The following is an 18210-nucleotide window of genomic DNA, read 5'->3' on the forward strand; positions in this document are numbered from 1 at the left end:
ACTAATAAAGGCGGATTCTTTGTTTCAAACACGTGATAAACTTTTAAGAAAGAGAGCATTTGTGCATACACATGTATACACTTTGGTCTTTGGTGATAATTTATGTTAATTGAGTTTATTTCATGTTCTTTAAAGAAGGGTGGTTATTTTTTTACTCAAATTTAATTTTCACAATTGATAGGTTGAACTTATAATTAGTATATTGTTTTGGTAACTTCAAGTTTGATTGTTGATTAGTTTAGTGTCTTGAGGACTGCAGGGTTTATTTATTTTCATGCGTGTTCTGTTTTAAAGAATAAGGTTTATTTTTTGGTTTTTTTTAATTTTAAAAATAAAAAATAAAAAATTATAGGATATAAGTGTTTTACTTTAAAAAATGTTATTTAAAAAAATAAACTATATAAAATCTGATGGAGGATCATTTCTTAACCAGATTTATAACATTTTATCAAAATTACTAAAGAGAATGGGTTTTCTTAATTTAATTTCATTTAAGTTATGGAGATGGAACTTGATTTTCTAAATGTAATAAGGATTGATTAGAGAAATGAGGGATTATTTCCTCAATGACATGTAATGCACTATTTGAAGTAAATCTATTTGAAGTGATTTACTGAACGAGTTAGAGAATTTAGACCTAGATTGGATTTTTTATGTAGGAATGATTTGATCCATCTTTAATGTACATCCACAAATCATCATTTTGTATATAAACAAATTATGTAAATGGTAGATCAGGGGGAGAGAGATAGTGTGTGTGAAGAAATAGTAAGAGGTAAGAGTGTGAGAAGAGGTCAGAAGAGACAAAAAGTGGGGGTAGCACCATACAGTGTTAATTTGTAACTATCCACTTCTGTCTCAATGGTTAATGAATTCTTTGTGTGTGATTGTATTTTTGGTTAAGTGACATGCAATTGTACTTGTATTTATTTAGATAGAGTAACCACTTGTAGTTCCGTGCAAGGTTATGGTTTAGAGTTTATGTGAAAAGTATTTGAAAAACATGAGTTCTTTATATCGAGAAAAAGCCTATGATACACATATAGTGGTTTTATGAGTTATAGTGATACTTCTTCAGTTAGCGAAGATTGAAGTGATGAGTCTTTTGTTAAAAAGCATCTGTCAGGTCTGGGTTCCACCCATGCATGGTTTTGCAATCAAATTCTTTCTATAGCATTCTAGTGAAAATTCGATATTCCAAAGCTTTACCTTCAGTTGATGAAAATGATAATTTGTCTATCTCATAAATGTTAATCTAGAATTCCAACAATCAAGGTCAGATAATAGTCCAACTACAAGTTAAGTTGGATCTTGGGTATCTAGATCGAAGTGATAGCCAAATACAAAGAGAAATATGGATTGAGGCAGATATCCAGATTGGAAGAATTATTTGTGTCAGTATTCGATCGCACGTATAAGGATCATCTAGATTGATCAAATCTTCTGATCTCCAGATCGATTGTTGTAAAGAATCATTAGTCATGTTCGGATCCCCAGATTGTGAACTACAATAAACCCCTCTAGATCCCCAATTTCGAATTATGCGCAAAAAATAAAGTAAGAACAATATTAACATAAATTAGTTTTGGAGCACAGTTGTTGGTGCCATTAAACAAAGAAGAATTTCATGAAGAGTGAGAGATAGCAGATCTCTAAAAAAAATTGAACCATTGATCCAACAAAAAAAGATTAAGTGTCTAATTAACATTAAAATACTTATAAATTTAATATTGTTATACAAAATATAACCAAATAATTTATAATTGACATTTTAATAACTAATAAAAATCATCAAAACTTCTTCCATTTTTATAAAGTATAAATCCTAAAAAAAAATTAAGTATAAAAACTATTTTTATGAAAATTTATCACATTTTAATAGAGAAAGCTCACTCTTTATTTTTCCACCTATATACCATAATTCCAAAATTTCAATTCTAAAATTTCATACCTATATCTCTGGGTCAAAAAATTCAAACATATCCCTCTAATTAAACATAATATCTTTGAGTGCATCTAATGTAATAATTTAATAAGCCAAATATTAAAAAAAAAAAAACCTTAAATGGTCAAACTGGGCCAAAAAGTAAGTTGCTTGATATATGGTATTCATTTTAAAAAAAAGTTGCGTTGTTAAATGATATGTAACATGGTGGCATGCAACTTGTGACTTTGGACATCCTTGATCTTTAAATAATTAAAAACTTTTCACTTAGATATTGTGTTATTTAATTAATTATATAATAATTTTGATATTGTTAATAAATTGATTTAATTAATAATTTTGTTTTAAAAACTAATTTATCCATTCCTTATACAAGAGGAAGGTATCAATTATTTGTGTTTTAAAATATACAAACAATTCCTTCGTTTATAAACAAAGCCTTAGACTTACTCTATTGGTTAAAATGAAAAGACACTAAATGGAAATTGGTTGGTTGAGAATTCTCTCCGCCCGATGAGAAATCATTTATTTTCCATAATGTCATAGAGGAATTTTCAATTAAATATGTTAATATTTTTGGGAAAATGTACCTCCAAAATATTTGAGAGATTAATTTATGAATATATAATAATTTTTTTATGTTTTGGTTTTTTAGTATATTTTTCAGTTAATTTGGTTTAAAATCTAGTAAAAATTTGTTAAAATCACAAGATCTAAATGTAAAAGATGTATAATTTAAGTATTTAAGGTTTGTGTTTTTTCCAAATTGTTGAATCTATTTATGCATTAAAAAATACATTTTAGAAAACAAAAAACTTTAATTTTGTTAAAAAAAAATTATCCTTGGATTTCAATGAAAAAAGCTAAAATGTATAAGAGTTATATTGCATAGTTTATAAAGACTAGAGAAGATATAAATGTTTATAATGTTTTTGAACTATTGGTATTAGGGAAAATTTTAAGGGCTAATATTTGTAGGTGGGCTAATTTTCCATGTTTTTTCCAAAAAAATATTAGTCAATTTCCATTTTTTTTAAATGTTCTGCCTAAATTTTATAGTATAAAATTATTTTACAATTTTAGAGACGGTATAAAATCATTAGAAATTTGAATAATTTTACAAAAATATCATGTAACATTTTACAATTTGCATATTAAGAACTATATGATTCACCAAAATTTCTGAACTTTTAGATAAATTCCCATCCTTAAAATCTAAATAGGAACTATCTAATGTCTAAATATTAGTATACCTAAAAAAACACTTCCAGTAATAAATTATCACAATGGACACTAAATTTTATAATTTTCTTTATTTTATTACATATAACCTTATTCACTAAATAGTCAATGGTTGTTATATATAGGGAAACATGCTTTCATTAATAATTCTTAAAATTATCTTGATGGTATAGTGACTAATTCTTAAAAGTATTTTAATTTTTACAATAAAATAAAATATACGTAATTTAAAAGAATTTATAAAACATATTTTTAACTTCATATTTTATAGATTTATTGATTTCACATTAAAATTTTTATTTAAACATGATGCTTGTTGTTAGATCAAATAACTTAAAAGTAATTGTTATAGTATTATTTTTGTGATTGTTAAAACTTGTCTAACCTATATAAAATTCATCAAAATTATTTAAATATTTTTAATATAATTTTATATTTAAATATTTTTTATATAATTTTATATTGAAAATAAACTTCATATATGTTTCAATAAATTTAATCTAATTTCATTGAAAAATTCTTCCACTATAAAATAGAGGATTATTGATTTTTTATTAAAAAATCTTACAATTTCATGTGTTTGGTAGCTTCTATTATAAGAGTAAATGATTTGAATGTTCTTTTTTCCACCCTTAAGTAGAGGGTTATTGAATTTTCATTAAGTAAATTTTACAATTTCATATATATTTAGTAGTTTTTAGTGTAGAAAAAGATGATTTGAATGATCTTTTTTCTCAAACCATTTGTTACATTTTATTAAGTCAAATAAATATTTCATTTCCACAAATATTTTAAAAAGTTTTTATTTGGGTAGTGACTATAAAAATACAACTAGATTTAGCCAAGTTGAGGATTTTCATATTTACCTCCAAATAGTGGATTTTTAGGTATTTGTTTCAAATAGGAAGCATAGTAAGTAGGCATTTTAGCAAGTAGGTGTCAACCTTTTATAATTTTTGATGGTTAGTTCTTTTTGAAAAATAACCTTTTTTCTCAGCTTAAATTTGGATATGTCATGCTTCTTTTTCTTAAATTTGAATATCCTCACCATCATCCCCAAATATTATTTTATTACACGCTATTTGGATTTGTCATGTTTCTTTTTCTTAAATTTGAATATCCCCAAATATTATTTTATGACATGTTATTTGGATATGTCATGTCCCTTTTTCTTAAATTTGAATATCCACATCATCCCCAAATATTATTTTATGACATGCTTCTTTTCCCCATAATATAGAATATAGATTTAGGGGCATTACATGCATTTTCAATGGGGGATCCAAGCCAATAACATTGCTTAATTTAATTATATTGAAGTATTCTTTACTCCATTAAATTTAGGATCCAAATATTTATTAATGATTGATATTAATCTCATGCATTATTTCACAAGATTATTAAAATTTTAACTCCATAATAAGAATTTATCTATCAAAATTTTACTTTTAAAGATATTGTTCCATTTGCTACTTCTTTTAGAAACTATACTTTTTTTAATTGTAAATTACAATCCTTCATTCCTTTGATATTTGAACTTTAGGGTTCTATTTTAAAAGAAATTTGTTTCTTCGGAGGAAATTTGATTCATGTGGGTTGTACTCGTTTATTTCCTGGATACTTTGATTTCAAAAAAGTGGTTGATTGAGATTATGAAACAAAGAGCCTTATATTTGTATTTGTCGAGATAACTCTTTCTTATTTTTTTAAGTTATTTTTATTTGAAATAAATTGATAATATACCCAAGCTTTGAATCACCTTGTATTAAGTCTAAACAATACCTCTCAAATTTCTAATATGCAATACCTAATCAAAGCTAAGTGTGGATACATCATCACATTTCAATCCAACCTCACTTTTAATCCCTTTATCCCTCATTGCCATATTTCTATACGAGCATACTCAAATGTTGTTACTCAAACATTTTGTGATTTTAGTTAGGCTCTTAATTGAACTTACAATTGTCATGGCCTTTATAACATACCTCTTTTCAATTCTTAACTTTATAAATTCTTTATTTATTTTAGTTCGCAATAGAATATATATCCCTAGATATAAATTTTGTATTGTATGTATAGAATAGTTAGTTTAGTTTAAAGCATACATGCCTCCTTAGTTTCTTTTATTTCCAATTTTGAATTTTGAATTTATTAATCTTTCTATTTTTATTGTTGATTTTTATTTTTATTTTTAAGTTCACAATCACTTGACAATTATTTTAATAATTAATGTATTTAAATATTAATCTGAAGATAATATTAATGTTCTCCAATAAAATTTCCTTGGAAATGGTCATTTCACACTTTTAAAAGTCACTTTTCATTATATTTTTTATCCCTAGAAAAAAGATTCCCAACATTATTGAAGAAAGCTTGTTTCTACATTACATTTCAATTCCTCTTTCCACAATATGCCTAAAAGAAATTTGTTTTGCTTTATTGATGGGAAGTGTACGGAGAGATTAGAAGTAACAAAACAATTTAATGAAAATGTAGTTAAAAGTAAAATTAATATATATATATATATATATATATATATATATATATATATATAATAGTTGAAAATTTACACAATATATAAAAACCTTTTTGTTTTAGTTACATTTCTTCTTGATTAATGGGAATTACATATGATTCTATTTGTTTAAGAGATAGTTATAATTTATATGAAATTATTACATATGTGACCTTACTTGTATAGAACACTATTTTAACAATAATTATTTCTTAATAAAAATAGGTATCATTCAAAATGTATGTTAGTAGTTATTGAAACAACATTTAAGAATTATTGTGTAATTGTATTAAGTCATTTGTCAAAAGTGTGTATATGATATTTTTTAGATATAATTAATACACTCAAAAAATGAAATGAAATAAATGAGTTTAAAATCTTGATAATCTCAAAAATATTTTTTTTTTTAATTTTTTTTGCACAACTAGCTTGAGCCTAGGCCATAGCATGTTGGATGGAAGATCTATATGTCGACCAATGGGATGCTATCACCAACGATTGTGTAAAGTTGACACCCATTGAGATAGTCCAAAAGATGCTTCCATCCTCAATCCGCTCTCCATGAGGTTTGACATTGAAACTTGGGAAAACATGAAGATTCAAATTATTGTAAAATTGACCTCATAGCACAAATAGAACTATATTTTCATTAACAAAATGATATTAAAATACCCATCAATTTATATAATCTTTTGTCACTTTAAAAAAACATAAAACTTTACATATAAATCAAAGAAAATTATATATAAACAATTATTAAAACATAATATTTATCAAAAATAAAACTAAATCTTCAACACCAATATAAAATACATTACCAAAAATATATATTTATATATATATATATATAATTGTCCAAATTACAACCACTCATTTGTTACAAGTATCATCTTTATGTTATCTAAATACTATAAATTTCATTCTAAAATAATAAAACAAAAAACAAAATCTCTTACAATTTAAAAATTGAAAATTATAATAATATAATTAAATATTTATATTTTTGTATTTCAAATTATCCAAATACAATGAATATCATCTTAAACTAATAAAACTATAAACTAGATATCCTAAAACTATAAATTATAATAATATAATTAAACATTTATATCTTTATATTTCAAATTAGAACAAGAAGAGATGAAGGAGATGCAAAATACAAGAAGTTGGAAGACCGTAGAGGAGGAACTAAAAAAAACTACAACATCAATCTCGCCAAGAAAGACAAGAAGCCAAACAATTAAAAACTAATAAAATTATAACTCCGATAAACCAATTTGATCTCAGTAGACATTAACCACTATCATCATCATCTACAACAATTATAAATTATAATTAAAAATAATAATTATTAAATTATTAATATAATTTGGCATGGATATATCCCTTGTGAATTATAATGGCACAATCGGACATTCATAACTTCAGTTATTGAATTATTAATATAATTTGGCATTTATAACTAATAATTTGATTTCACATTATGAGCGATAGGGAATTTGGCATTTATAGCTTTAATAATATGATTTGACATTTATTAATATAATTTGGCATTTATAACTAATAATTTGATTTGACATTATGAGCGATAGGGAATTTCGCATTTATAACTTTAATAATATGATTTGACATTTATAACTTTAATAATATGATTTGACATTTATAAGTTATAGGGAAAACATTAATGTGAAAATGTCAATCTGCCACAGTGTAGTTTGGCATGTAGTGGACAATTAATAAATCGCAACCATTGACAAACACTATAAACCGTACCCACTCATAAAGTGATCCTCCGTGACAAGAAAAGGCGGCTTCTTTTTTGTTTCAAACACGTGATAAACTTTTAAGAAAGAGAGAATTAGTGATAAAAAAAAACACTCGTTTAACTAGTGAAAAAAATTAAGATTTCAATTTTGATAACATAGATTTCCTTACCCAATTTGATTTCAATAATTTCAGTCATACAGTGTTAGCAAAATATACGAAAATGTGTAAAAATACATTTATTTAATTTATTAAAATATTAACTATTTTTCACATGAACAATATCAACTCATGAAAATATTCATCCATAACTCAACAAACCTATTTACAAAATACAATTATTATAAAAAAAAATCACCATAAAATATAAAATAAGTTTGTCAAAAACTATGGCAACCACTTTTTCTCAGAAGTATGCCGTTCAAGCCTGCCTCTGCCCATGTTATCAGTTTATATTTTTGCAATTTCTGTGATTTGCAAAGTTTCAACGAACAACCAACTTGACCAAAAAGGCATAAGAATTAGAATTTCATATTCAGCAAAATGGAGGCGAACAAGGCTTGTACGTCCAGAACTGACAACTGAATACCCCTGCCCATGAAGCCCGTTTCTTTGTAACGTTTGAAGACACAGGAGGAACTCCTCCTCTTGTTCCCACCATTGTATAATAGCTGAATGGTCCCACTAGTGACCTGCATTTTCACAAAGTTTGAATAAAAAACCATGAAAATCTTAGCTGAAAATCAATTCTGCTAACCAAAACAAACAAAGGATTAAAATATAAAGTTAAATTCCATGGAAATCAGCTGCAATAATAGAAAAAAATCATGGAAACATTATTTGAAATGTTTGAAAATATTGGTTCACTGGTGAGCTCCACAGTATCAAGCATTTTATGTTTGGTGTGGCTTTGTACCACTGGAATGGCATGAGTTTCAGAGGGATAAGTTTGGGTGAAAGAACCAAAAAAAGCCATTGGAGTCAAGTATAACAACAGAAAAGCATACACATTTCCACTGCTGCTGGTGATTTTGAAGAGGGACCATGGAATAGAATCATCTTCGACTTTAACAGGGTGACTAATAATCTTCCCAACTACTTGCCAACCATTGGGATTATAAGTCTCCAAGGAGAATCTGCCACCATGGCCATCTGGTTTGTCTGACATGTGGAAGGATCCAACCTCATCTCCTCCAGGCACAAGGTATAGTTTGCCATGCATATTCTTCCTCTGCCACTGAGAACCATCATAAGAGTAGTCTATAATGCCTTGGCAAAAGAAGCCCTCCACCACTGCACGATCGGAGGCTGGCACTGCAATGGTAGCAGGTGCCAATGGAGGTATTGTGTCCTGCGTGTAAAACCAGAATTCTGCTTCAAAGGGAACTATGACTGGTGAATTTTCTGAGCAGTACTTGCTTTTGTTTAGTGGAGGGAGGCCACCCTTGGTGTTCAGACGCTGAATATAGGACACCCGATATGCAGTCCCAAAGCTTTTATGGAAGCTGGCCTCTGCAATAACTTGCTTGATGCTTCCAGAATCTGAACCTGACATTGATGCTATCTCGTTTCCTGAAGTCAAACAGAATGATGAGCATTTAGTATCCATGAAAGGAAAATATTGTTCCAGGAATTTAAATATTTCATACCCTAACATCAAACGAGCAATCTGGAACCACGATATGGTTTCTGATCTTAGACAACTGAATATGTGGCTCTAGTCAGCAATTTGTGTTTTAAAGAACCAGTCCCAATTAAAAAACAGAGCGATGAATTGTTTGAACATGTAGCTCTAGTCAGCAAATTGTGTTTTGAAGAACAAATTCCAATTACAAACAGAGCAAGTGTTTTGTGATATAGTAAATGTGTACACAAACAATTGATGCAGCAGGAGCAAGTCACACATCTGCTAAAAACAAAAACCATTTTCAGAAAAGAGCAAAAATGATAAATGGTAAAACAATGATGCAAGGGAAAAGGTCTGGATTGAAGAAATGAGCATTGCTGCAAGAGTTCACTTAAAAAATTAGCTTGAAACCAAATGGAGACTGCTGCATGCTGGATGCACTAAGAGGCGGGAATTTTCAAATTGTCCTCATTACATCGCATAAATTTCAGAGAGATTAAGACCCTATACAAGTCTCAAGTGACTTTAGTGGAATAGCTACCCCTCAGAACTGAGTCAACTGACACCTAGGCCAAAGAAGGTTCAACATATGAGGGGAGAAAGGAAGAGATTGAAGAAAACTAAGACTCTGATCTCTGCAAATATAAGGGCTTTTTAGTAGTTTGATGCATGTTAACTCCCAAGAGGTCTGTTACCCCTCAAACCTGGCATAGGTCCAATCTATCAGGGAGAAAGCCAGACACCGAAGGATAATGCGAATTCGATCTCTGGAGAGGTGGCATTGGCATTTTTATTATAGATTGATTTGTGTTATATCCCACGACGAGGTCCAGTACCCCTAAGATCTGATACCTATGCCGAGAAAGGCCCATTATATGAGGGAAGAGAATGAGATATTGAAGGTCTGCTTCAATAACAAAATATGGAATAGCAATGCTTTTTTGGATACTCTCTATCTGCTAGAAACTAAAGCAGCCAATTCACAGTACATTTTAAGAGCTAATAGTCAGATGGGTTAGTTTAACTGGTTGAGTGTTGAGAATTACAAGTGGAGCTCACTAGGTCAAGTCCCCAGGCTGACCGCTTTGTGAGCCTCTCTGAATTTTTGCCTCTTTGAATCTTGCAGGCCTACCGGCTTAGGCTGGCAATACTGCAACCAACCAGTTTACCCTGGTTTCACTATTGAAATGAGGATAAGAAGCCATGGTTTCCCCTGCATACCATAGTCAGAATGAAGAGAAACACCCATGGATTTCAAGATGTGCATTTCCTTGGAAAAGAAACCCCTCAAGTATAAATAAATGTAAAGCTGAACTTGTTTCAGGATTTATAAACCACTTTTGTGCTACTAACATGATCAGCCCAGACCTCAACATGGACTTTCCTTATCATACCTCAAGATTTTAGACATACAAAAGGCAGGCAAGCAATTTCTAGAAAGCCAGCCTGAATATAATTTCCATAGCTGCAGAATCTATGCATAGTTCTTAAGAAATACCTGCCACAATGCTTGTGACTGATCCTGACTCCGCAGCATCAGCATCATCGTTACGGAGATACCACGTCCCAACCAACTTCGGCTCGGCTGCAGAATACTGGAAAGAATAATTTCCTAGAGAAATCTTGGAATCCGAGATGTTAACCAGCATGGCACTGGCCGAGACTGGAACCCATGTTCCGTTCTTGCACTGATACACATATTTCCCTTCGTATGTCCTGCTTTTCAACTTCAGGCTGGGAATTCAATTCAATGAAGAAACAGGCAACATACCCATCAGTCATATTCACCAGGGCGACTAAATAACATAAATTACAGACACGAAAGTCTAACTAGATCAAATCTTGAAAACACAAATCAGAATCACCATAAACAGCATTAAGCTCTCGTCCAGAATGTGCACAGTATACAGTTGCCAATAGGATTGAAAGCACCAGGAACATAACAGTTTAACTACCTACCTATTTCCCCGGGGTGGCTCCAAGGATGGTGTCACTCCATTGCAGGTGTTGATGTTTAGCAGGACAAGGCAGAACAGAACTACAAATTGCATTTTCAGTACAGTGCCCATTGTTCCAAACCACTCAAAACCTCTAGTGAAACAATCTAAGAACTTGTGCTTCTTCTGTGGGTAATGAGCATATATATAGGGAGAAATAAAGACAAATGTGGGAACAAAGCAAAATTCTCATTAAATTGCTGTATTATTTTACATTTGATTTGGTCACCATGCTCGAGAATTTAAAATGGGATGATGGCATCTATGAAGAATTCATGGTTAGGGATGGCCGCTGATTCTGGAGGGCGGCAGGCAGCATCCCTCTTTCGCTCCGCGGTTAAGGGTTCCATGATTTCTTTAATTACTGCGCTGGGCCATCAGTGTATTCATTATTTTCACAGCGTTCCCGGGCAACAACATGGCGTAGGATAGGGAGGCGAAAAAACGGCCGCATTCACGGCCACCAGAAAAATTCGGCAGCGATCCAGGTTGGTTGTCCTGCTTTGTCACTGCCACGTTGGTAACAGTCGCTGTCTTGTATCGACCCATGCCTGCCCAGTTCCCCAGGCCCCATGAATCCGTATATTTGTTTGAAATTTTGTTGCTGTATAAGTTATTGGGATTTGACGATTAGTATCCATCCGGTTAAGATTTATTTTTTTTATTTCTCTATTTTTCATTCTTTCGATTTTGGCTAGTTCATGAGGTTAAGATATTTATTTATTTATTTATTATTTTTTTTTTATTTGGGCTCATTCATGAGGTTAAGTTATGCCATGATGAATATCCATCACGTTAAGGCAATTCCTATTTCCACCTCCATAGCAAAGTTAATGCTATGGAGGTACCCTCTGACAGCCTCACAGAGACGGCGACCACCATCGACCATACATCATCCGATCATACATCATCTGTCTCCGGCATCCCTCTCCGGCTGCCCATCGAAACCCCCAGCGACCCTGCCCGCAGCCACCCGCAGCCTCCCCTCAGATCGTATTGATGACGTATTGATGCCGGACGGGAGCGCGTGGCCTCCACTCAAATCATTTTAATGCCCGACGGGAGAGCTCATTTACCTCACGCACGAACGGGACCAACCTCCTCCGGCCTTCAAAGTCCCGGCCAGCTCATCTGCAAAACCATTCCTACTCCGCGGCGAACAGAGCATTATCAGCAAAACCATTCGGCGAACAGAACAGAGGAGACATTCAATACCTGGAGGAGCTAGCCATTGGTTATCGAGATTTGTGGTTGGCAAGGTTAGTGCCCCTGAAGCCTGCGAATTCTTGGTGAATTTTAACATCTATTTCCCTCCAAATTTCATTAAAAAGGAAGTTAATGATCTTATCTAGAAGTCAAGTAATATCTTTTTAAATCTATCTGAAAGCCAGGTAAACAAGTTTGATTTAGGATATGAATAATATCTTATGCGTTCTCTGTAAAATTTTCAAGACATAACATGGTTTGAGACTGCAACATACACCCAACTTACAGGACAGGTGGCAAGATGTGTAAATTTGTTTTCCGTCGGTCACCATTGAAACTTACAAATGCAATTTGGATCAAGTTCGTCCTCGGTCTGATTCATATAGGTCTTTGTCTGCCGTGCTTGATCCATCTATAAGTCATGTTATATCTTTTGACAAAAACCAGTTGGATTTGCTTTAAACTTTCAATATGGAAAATATCTTCTGTGATCTCTATATAATTTTCAATAACATAACTACTATTTGACATAACTTAATTGTAAAGTTATTTTGAAAGACTGCGAACTTTCATGTGCCAGCCTTTTCTTAAGGGCAATTGATCTCTTTTTTCCAAAAAAAAATTACATTCTCCAACACCATTTATCTTGTTGATTCTCATCTTCTTGGTTGCCCATTCTCACTGACTTAGATTTAACCAACATTGTATCTGGTTGATTCTCTTGTCTTCTTGGTTGCCCATTCTCACCAATTTAGGTTTATCTACCATTGTGTATTACTTGTTGATTCTCTTGTCTTCTTGGTTACCCATTCTGAGTGACTTAGGTTTGACCAATATTGTCTTCCCACGCAAGAGTAGAGACAACCGAGTCATTCACCAACGACATTCAAGCAGCAAACAAGAGAAGATGTTGGAAAGGTGGTGTCGTTAATGTGAAGCGCAGAGGCGGGAAATGCTTAATTAGCACTGCAACCCTTCAATCTGCGCCAACTTCCATCCTAGCTAAACAGTATCACATATACTTATAATAGGTTGGTATATAATGAAGAACCATCTCAAGTAACTATCTCTGTTGATCCACTGATCTTTACTCCCAATGTAATCCAACAGTCTTCTATATCGTTGAGTCATGAATTCAAACCCTTGGGAAGCCATGAAACTTGATTGCTCAAACCTTTCTGCTGACCAGAAGGCACTGCTTGAAGCTACCTACGTGCATGCAAAAGCTAGACAGTAAACAGAGCATAGGATGGTAAACATTCCATTAAATTTCCGTGAAAAGGTAGACCGATATTGGATTCCTTCAATAAACATCAGTCGTCTCTTACATGAGCATTTGCAATGTAGAACCAGCAACTGAATGTTACCCTTTTAAATTATAGGCTCCAACAACCCACAATCATCACCAGTCTCAAAATAGTGAAAAATCATTCTTGAATAAATTAGCAAGCCTTCGAGTTTAACTCCTGGATTTTGTTGATCCATACACTAGTGCTGCCAATTGGATGGATAAAAATTTATGAATGCTGTAATTTACCAATTTTTCCTTCACCAATCCCAAAAACAAAAAAAATACTTCATGAATTAGCAAGCCTTCTTCTTTTCTCCTGGATTTTGTTGATCCATACCCTAGTGCTGACAGCTGGATACAAAAACAAACCTTTATGAACGCCCTAGTTTACTAGTCTTACTCTAAAATGAGATTAAGTGTGCCTAATGACAACTATTTCATGGACCTAGCTGGTTTATAAAAGAACATCACAAATCAAGAGATAACAGATGCGTGCAGAAAGAATTCAAATATACACAAAAACAGAGCAAGTTTAGCATCTTTCATGAATTTTCAATAAAAATACATAGCACTGAGAAATTTGATCATCTTCAGTTTAAAATAAATAAATTAAAATTAAACATGCTTCTGCAAATACGAGACGGATTTGTCCATTCATTATAAGTTTTTGGTGTTTTTGATCGGAATCTTGTAAAAAAAAAATGATGAAATTTTAATTATATTATATAAAATTAATTAATTAAATTTTAAGAAACTTATACCAAATAAACTGCCACCAATATTCCCAAATCTAATAGGCCATAAATAATAGGAGCAATATCTAACCACAGTTAGATTAAAACAAATATATTATCCAGCAGTAAACACGGACTACCTTTACTTATTAATAACTCGATAGACTCATAAATAAGTCTAGACCCAAATAGACTATACAATAAGGACCTCGTTGCATTAAAAGAATACATCAGTGCGATTCGATAGCATTAAAATTTTCAAGTTCTTTGAGGATATGCGCACCACAACTAAGTCGAGGTTAGTTTACGGGTTAGTGTAAACTAAGAAAAGGTACAAATTCATTCAGAAAAAAAAAAAAAAAAAAAAATTCGATGCATTTTAGTTTTAGATAAATAAAAATGGTGAAAGTTAAAAATAGTTTGATTTATTTGTATTGCGTTGTTTAATGAGAAATTGTTTAAATGATTAAAAGTGGTTTGGATTTGGGTAAAAATCTGTGAATTAAAGAAAAACCTAGAAGGTCAACTGTGAGTTCATAGCTCAAAATCAAAGGAGGATAAATACAAGTGCAAAACTACGAAAAAAAGGTAGCTGAGACTATCGAGAAAACTGAGGAAAGACCTAGAAGGTCAACAATAAGTTCACAGTGCATAATTAAGTAGGGTAAATTATAAGTGCAAAACTAAGAAAAAATATAGCTGAAATATAGCTGAAATATTCTTAAATATAGCTGAAATATAGCGGATTCCATAAAGTGATTTAAGAATATTTTGAAAACATATGAAATATAGCTGAATTAACATAATATTTTACTAAACTAATTAATAAATATGTAACCTAAAATATATTTGAATTACTGAATCTATTAATATACTATTTATTAAATCAGTAAACTAACTAATAAATCAATTTTTGACAACTTTATCCTCTCCCGGTGAAACTAATCCTCTCTCACATTGATAACTTTTTCATAAAGGGTATCATTATTTGCTTCATTAGATGTCACGAAGACAAAGTGAGAAAGGATACAATTAATGGAACATATTTTCGATATTGGGGGAATGCCTTTTTATTAAACAATGGGTATTTTATGCTTTATGAGCATACTGAGAATGAGTGTTGTTCTTTCTTCGCAGAGGCATTGCAGCCGATGTTACATCATAATTTATTCAACTCTCAGCTCAAACCCAGAGAAAATATCGTTGTTTCTATGTCCAGGATTGAAACCGGAAACCTTTCCGTCGAGATGCTTTTAATGAGTTTAAATATTTACATTAAATATTAACACTTTAGATATTCAGACTAAAATCAGTTGATGAAAGCACTTACAGAGTTTGTCCTTGCCGAACGTGCAACAGTAATGTGCTCAGAATTTAAGTGCCAACAGACCAACCACCGTATATTTAGCTTATATCTATTCACTTTGTTAACTGGAAAAATATATATTTATGTGTTGACATTATTTAACTCTTTTCATTATTTATGTGTTGAGTTTTTATCATCTACATAAAAAGTTGAGTTGCAACAAATAGATATGTTTTTTGTCCAGTGACGTATTATATATAGCTTTTTGATATATTATGGCTTTTTAAATATATCAAGGATTTAAGAACATTTTATTTTATTCCAGTTTTCAAAATTTTAGTGTTTAAAATGTATTTTAGTGTTTATTCTATTATTATGTTGTTCTTTTTAGATTATGGTATATGGAGAGCATTAGTGTCTTTACTCTCCTCGTTATGTTTGCAGGGAAAAAATATGTCCTGTAAAAAAATGGCATCCTATTTTGCCTTTGTTGAAGAATCCATAGAGCCCTCCCCCATGGAGTGTGCGGGTTACGAGCAGTATGTGCATCTCCCCGAGCTCAGTGGCATGTGGAAATTCAAGGAATGGCCTGGTTGGTCTAGAGAGGGGTTGGTAAAGGCTGCCTTACAGTCATTGGAGATTACTTTTCAGTTTGTTTCGTCTGTCCTCTGTGACACAAGGAGTTACATTGACAAAGAGGAATGGAAGAGAAGGCTTGAATCCTTAATTAGTTCCCAGATTGAGTTGATTTCAATGATTTGTGAAAATGACAAGCAGGTTCCCACTCTTCAGTTGTCAGTAAGTAGTGGTGTTCTCTCATGGAAAGTTTTCCATGAGGTATGGCAGAGACCTGGTGCTTTACCTGTGGTTAGCAGAACAAGTGAAGAGAGCTTACTTCCTCGTTTGGGTACATGGAAAAGCGCTGAAGCTATGGTTTCTAGAATATGGCTTGCCATTGAAGGCCATATGCAGAGGACTCCCTTCACTTTAGGTCTGGGGGAACCAAATATGTCAGGTAAGCCTCTTCTTGAATATGATAGAATCTGCAAGCCAAGATATTTGCACTCTTTAAAACAACATAAACAGTTCCATAATCTAGAAGATGCCAAACTTTGCAATGTCCTCCAGATCTTTGAGGCGTGGGTATTTGTAGGCCAAGAATTGTTGCAGAGAGTATATGAAAGAATAGACTCTGGGGATTTCGTAGGAGCATCCACAGACTGTTGGATGGTTGAAAGGATGTGGAACATGCTCACAGAAATTGTGAATTTGCTTCTAGTGATGGACCCAGATGATTTCCTTTGCCTTAAACACCAGTTGGCAATTAGCAACACTAGTACGCTTGCAGGCGCATATTGCCTTCGGTCTGCCCCCCTTAGAGACCTTACAAATGCATGCAAGGAACTAAGGCATCTGGTGCCCAAAGTCATCGGTGTTGAGGCTGATCCAAAGGGTGGACCAAGGCTCCAGGAGGCACTTATGCATTTGTTTCATTCACATGGACTGCGCTCACATAACACTTCAGGTGCTTACCATGTTGCAACAATACATGTTCTGTTGGCCTTCCAGGCAATAGAAGCCGCGGTGAAAAGGTTTTTCTTCTCATATCAGCAGCTGGTAGTAACAACCATGGGTAGCACTGAAATGAAGGGTCCATCATATCTAGGTGCTTGTGATGCCCTACGTCATATATATTTTGAACCACCTTATTTCCCTAGTGTGGATGGTGCAAAGACATTTTTGGGTTACTATTGGCACTAAAAGTTACAACTATGGTGGATGGTACACTGGAAGATCTACAGACAAATCAAGTGAAGTGTACAAGAGAAAGAATAGTGCCTTCAGTTTTTCAATGTATTACCCCAAATTCATACATACACTTTTTACATTGACAGTTTTGAGTACTATACATAGAATTATATTGGATATAGGATTAGACTCATTTTTGTTCATCCCCATCAGTAGGACCAATCAATAGAACAGTGGTAGAAATTTGGGATTTTTTTTTTTTTTTTCCCTCTCCAACATGGATAGGATACTAAGGATTCATAGTGTGCAATTCCTCCTTCGTTAAATAGTGTAAAAGATTGTCCAAAATTAAAAAGGTAATTATTAAAATTATTAAATTTTACGAGTTGTTTCTTTTTTTAATTTTTTAATTCTTTACCTAAATTTTATGATGAGTTTAATGATATTTATATAATTCATTATAAATTTTAACATGAAATGTAGTTTAACGCTGTTATTTTTATATATTTTTTTAAGATTTTTTTATTCAGTGTGTGAAACTGAGATAATTATAATTTTAATTTGTTAAGTTTATTTAATGGAATGCATCATAATTTTTTTGATGCAATTTTTTCTTCTTTTTTTTTTTTTTTTTTTTATCAGATTTTTTGTTTTTTAAGATTTTTTAATTCACTGTGTGAAATTGAGATAATTATAATTTTAGATTATTGAATTTATTTAATGGAATGTATCATAAAAAATTTAATGTATTAAATCTATATCATATTCAAGCTACATTCCTATCATAAATATCCACTCATTTCCAAAGTTTTGAGAAAAAATATTAGATAATGC

The 18210-nt window shown here is 31.8% G+C and overlaps 1 protein-coding gene and 1 pseudogene across 1 annotated transcript; one reads left to right on the top strand and one right to left on the bottom strand.

The window, feature by feature from the left end:
* Positions 1-7743: 7743 nt before the first annotated feature.
* LOC149221607 (uncharacterized) lies at positions 7744-11586 on the bottom strand. The gene is made up of 4 exons (XM_089385153.1): positions 11053-11586; positions 10592-10827; positions 8474-9038; positions 7744-8158 (listed from the first exon to the last, which is right to left on the bottom strand). The coding sequence occupies exons 1-4, from the start codon at positions 11160-11162 to the stop codon at positions 8002-8004; spliced, it is 1068 nt and encodes a 355-aa protein (XP_089241279.1). The 5' UTR covers positions 11163-11586; the 3' UTR covers positions 7744-8001.
* A 4509-nt stretch (positions 11587-16095) lies between these two features.
* LOC149221608 (nematode resistance protein-like HSPRO2 pseudogene) lies at positions 16096-17388 on the top strand (annotated as a pseudogene).
* The last annotated feature ends 822 nt before the right edge of the window (positions 17389-18210 follow it).

The sequence above is a fragment of the Pinus tabuliformis genome, chromosome Q, assembly GCF_031772625.1.
Source record: "Pinus tabuliformis cultivar Carrire ecotype Pingquan chromosome Q, CPIR1, whole genome shotgun sequence".
NCBI classification, from domain to species: domain Eukaryota; kingdom Viridiplantae; phylum Streptophyta; class Pinopsida; order Pinales; family Pinaceae; genus Pinus; species Pinus tabuliformis.